Source organism: Urtica dioica, chromosome 7 (assembly GCF_054948205.1).
Source record: "Urtica dioica subsp. dioica isolate 48M chromosome 7, U.dioica_male_clone48M_v1_H2, whole genome shotgun sequence".
NCBI classification, from domain to species: Eukaryota; Viridiplantae; Streptophyta; class Magnoliopsida; order Rosales; family Urticaceae; genus Urtica; species Urtica dioica.
In genome coordinates, this window is record NC_142762.1 from 21,322,014 (window position 1) to 21,326,316 (window position 4,303).

At 40.6% G+C, this 4,303-nt stretch overlaps 1 protein-coding gene across 1 annotated transcript; it reads right to left on the reverse strand.

Annotated features, from left to right (window-relative positions):
• Window positions 1–434: 434 nt before the first annotated feature.
• LOC149390388 (protein NRT1/ PTR FAMILY 7.3-like) lies at window positions 435–3,933 on the reverse strand. The gene is made up of 6 exons (XM_089620298.1): window positions 3,708–3,933; window positions 3,023–3,152; window positions 2,417–2,634; window positions 1,742–2,310; window positions 1,244–1,663; window positions 435–1,141 (listed from the first exon to the last, which is right to left on the reverse strand). Exons 1-6 carry the CDS (start codon window positions 3,738–3,740, stop codon window positions 694–696), a joined length of 1,818 nt encoding a protein of 605 aa, XP_089476424.1. The 5' UTR covers window positions 3,741–3,933; the 3' UTR covers window positions 435–693.
• Window positions 3,934–4,303: the final 370 nt, after the last annotated feature.

The window sequence follows — 4,303 nt, forward strand, 5'->3', positions numbered from 1 at the left end:
ATGTCTTTAATTGGAGAAATCTTGTCTCGGCCTATATTATAATACTTTGGCTTCATAGTGTGCCAATTATTATAACAGTTTTTTTTTAAAAAATATGTCACTCTGTAATATATATATATATATATATATATATATAAGAATGTATTGTAATTAATCAATTTATTAACTTCTTTTAATATTTTAGCTAAAATTTCATTTTATTAAAAAGATAGTTCATCAAATCGAAATAAATTAAATTAATTAGAATAATTAATTTAAATTATTTTGATCAGGCTGAAGTAAATTAAATTAATTAAATAATTAATTTAATTTACATCTATTTGATATAAGCTATTTTATTAATAAAATAAAACTTTAATTATTTTTTTTAAAGAATAATAGGTTATTGAGCTCCTAAGCTAATTGTATTGTAACAATAAGAATACGTTCCATGCTAACAAGAAATGAAAATTTTATTTCAAATAAATGTCACCTCGTATTACAAATTACCCTTTATACAACACAATCACTCATTCGATCATATAAGTAGCTAGCCATACACAGTTTCCAAAATATATTGCTCTACTCAGAGAAACGGATCGATTAAACCGGTCCATTCAATTTCTCTAAGCTTCACCGCAAATATATCATATCTTCCATCATGGCATACGTACAGCTTTATTTATTGCCCAACAACATTAATTATTGAAATTTCTAAACCCTAAGCTCGGCACTATGGTTACTACTTTCATCACCGTCAACGTCATCGTCATCGTTATTTCTTCCTTGGAACTTGGTATACTTGTACCACCTGGCGCACGCAAAGTACACCAGGAGGTCAACGGTGGTCAAACCGGCCAAGAGAAAGAAGAACCTGTCGAGGTGGCCACGGTTGAGGTTCCCGGGGATCCATCCCGGCATGTCGTCGGTGGCGGAGATTCTCATGACGATCGTCACCAAAAGACTGCTGACGTAATTCCCTAGGGATATGGAGGTCATGCAGAGTGCGCTCCCGAAGCTCTTGAGCCCGTCCGGAGTCTGCGAGTTGAAGAACTCGAGCTGTCCGACGTACATGAAGACCTCGGACGCTCCGACGAGGACGTACTGAGGGATCTGCCAGAAGATGCTGAGCGAGCTAGGGCTTTGGCCGTCAGAGGCATACCTGGAAAGCAAGGATGGATAGGGTGTCAAATGTCGAAATACATAGACGATGGAAAAAAAAAGATATGAAGGACTGAAAAGCAGAAAAAATAAATAAAGGTACCTGAGCCTGAAACACTCGACGAGGCCGGCGGAGACCATGGCGGCGATAGCAATGATGAGGCCGATGCCCATCCTCTGAAGCTCAGTGAGACCGTTGGGGTTTCTGGTGAGGCGAGCAACGATGGGGTCGAGGACGCGGCGGTATATGAAGATGAAGGCGGCGACGCTGAGGATGTCGAAGCTGGACATGCTGGCCGGGGGCACGTGGAAGCCTCCTGCGAGGTCGGTTCTCATGGCCGCCCCTTGCTCCACAAACAGCGACGCCATCTGTGTGAACACCACCGAGTAGATGATCGTGCACAGCCATATCGGCAGCAGTCTCAGCACCGCCTTCACTTCCTCCACCTGCGTCACTGTGCATAGCTTCCATGGGTTCTGCTTCATGTCTTTCTCTGTCACCGCTGCTGCCCTATCGAAAAACCTGCGCCAACCATCATCTATGCTTAGAAAGCGTTCATTCATGTACGAATATCTCAATTGCAAAAAAAAAAAGACTTACTTAAATCCTTCTGTGTGAAGAATGCTCCTGCTGGAGTTGGTGCTCTGATCCGAGCCCTTTGCGGCGACGAAGAGATTGTCGGTCCTGTCCTGAGTCATGTCGAGCTTCCATTTCCTGGCGGCGGCGACCACGACCTGGCAGAAGCGGGCGAGAGGGTTGCCCTGTGGGCGGAAATGCCTGTACCTGGAAGTCCCGCAGAGGAAAAGGACAAGGGCCAGCGTGGCGGACCCCGCGGAGGCCCAGAAGCCCAAGGCCCAAACCCCCTTGTCCTCGTAGTAGCCCAAGATGGTGTTGGAAAAGAGAGAGCCGAGGTTGAGAGCCAAGTAGAAGTAGCTGAAGAAGGAGATCTTGGACCGCCCTTCCTTCGGGTCCTCCTCGTCGAACTGGTCCGCCCCGAACGTCGCTATGTTCGGCTGGTAACCCCCGTTTCCGAGGGCGATTAGGTAAATCGACACGTAGAATAGTGCAATCGCCCTGGACGAGTGGGGTCCGCAGGCGGTTTCTTCGTCCCCGCACCCTCTCGGATTCAGCAAGAGTATGTACGACGACAATGATAGTGATGCCAATCCCTGAATAAGCAGTGAACCAAAATGTATCCTTGAGTTAATCACTGCAGATTATAAAAGAAGAGAGAGAGAGAGAGAGAGAGAGAGAGAGAGAGAGAGAGAAACTTACGAGGACAAAAACGATTTGGAAGATAACGCAAGTCTTGAATCTGCCCCAGTAAGAGTCACTGAGGAAAGCGCCGACAAGTGAGAAAAGGTAAACCGTCCCTGTCCACTTGCTCACGTTGTTGGCTGCTTCAGCGTTGTCTTGACCCAAAACCCGAGTCAGAAACAGCACCAAGTTCACGCCCACCCCAAAGAACGCCAGCGTTGCAAGCCCTTGATTCACTGCGTACAGTCATCATATATAACAATTATTAATTTATTCTCTCCAAAAATATATTTTTTAATTCGTTACAATACGTAGAGAAATCAATGACCACCTAGATCAAATGATTACTTTATATTTTTACATGGCGTGCATGTATTTGCTTGATTAGACACCTCCATAGATAGAAAGTGGATGTGTGTGTGTGATGCATACAAAATAATTGAAAGGAATGTAGACAAATGATTGCACATAAGTCAAAACTACTACTTGAAAATTCAAAGATGGCTTACAATATTCATATCCATATTGCGTTCTACAAACTATATATATATATATATATATATATATATATAGAGAGAGAGAGAGAGAGAGAGAGAGAGAGAGAGAGAGAGGTGATCTATGTACCTAAGACTATAATCCCAGCAACCCAAGATCCGCTTGTGGCCCGGATGGCCGGTTTGCCATGCCTGTCAACACTTCCATCGAGAGTAGTGTAAGCTTCCATTTCCTTTGGCTTCAGATGATCCTCAGTATCCTGCTCAACCCACATCACATGATTATAAATGGTATTAATTAGTTGATTAATAATTAAGACCCAAGTACTTTTAGTAAATAAAAACAGACAAACAAACACTGCAAGTACTAAATTACGTGTACATGCATGTAGGGTTAGTTAAATTATTATTAAAAGACGAAAAGAGATGAGAATACTATGTTGGCTTTTCTTTTCTGATTCATGGACATAATTTATTATGCAAACACGTACAACATCGCTTTTTCATAAGTAAGCGTGAAAAGAAGGGAAAGAAAATGACCGTAATCAACGATAGTACACGATGACTCATCGCTTTTGCGGTTTTTATTTCTACTTTATAGCAGAATAACATGAGAATCATTTGAGTAATTAGTATTTTATAGCAATATAGGATTCTATATATGTATTTATGAATGAAAATGATTTATATTATATTTTTTTATATATATACATATGAGAATATGTTAATACATGAAAAATATTTCTGTAAGATTTCAAAGAAGCCATGGTAAGCGATCTATCAAGATATATAAGAAATATATTGAATTGATTTACCTGGTGGCTCATACAAATATTCAAACAAGCCATTGCAAGTGATGTAGCAAGATATATGTGATTAATTAAGTGCGTATAGATGTGTATATAGAAGGCAGCTGAATGTGTATGACTTGAGAGAGCTAGATTCAGCTTGGGAATAAGAAGAAACCGAACTATTTTTTTTTTCCTTCTTCTTTTGGTTTTTTTTTTTTTTTTTTTTTTTTTGGTGTTTGAAATGTAGTTTGGGGAAGTGAGTGTGAGAAATGGGGTATTTATAGAGGATTTCAGGATTCATTGGACGGCTATAATTTCATATGGAAGCCACCAAGAAAACTGTAATCAATTAATTTATAATATATATGAGAAATAAGAAGGAAGCTCAAGGACAGCAACATGGGTTTTGGACACGAGTGAATATTAAATTGACCAAATAAAGTAAATGAGGTGAGAGAAAGTGTGACTTGGTTGGATTACAGTCAGAGCAGAGCCCAATTTGGAGAAGCTATCGGATCTATCCACTTTTCTTATATGAATGGGCTGTCTTTGATGTTGACAAATTAGACACATGTACTCTCTCTCTCTCTCTCTCTCTCTCTCTCTCTCTCTCTCTCTCT

Coding starts and splice junctions, on each gene's coding strand:
- LOC149390388 (XM_089620298.1), bottom strand. CDS start 3,740: ATGGCTTGTTTGAATATTTGTATGAGCCACCAG. Junction 2,311..2,416: donor TCCAAATCGTTTTTGTCCTC/GTAAGTTTCTCT, acceptor CTGCTTATTCAG/GGATTGGCATCACTATCATT. Junction 1,664..1,741: donor CTTCACACAGAAGGATTTAA/GTAAGTCTTTTT, acceptor TGGTTGGCGCAG/GTTTTTCGATAGGGCAGCAG.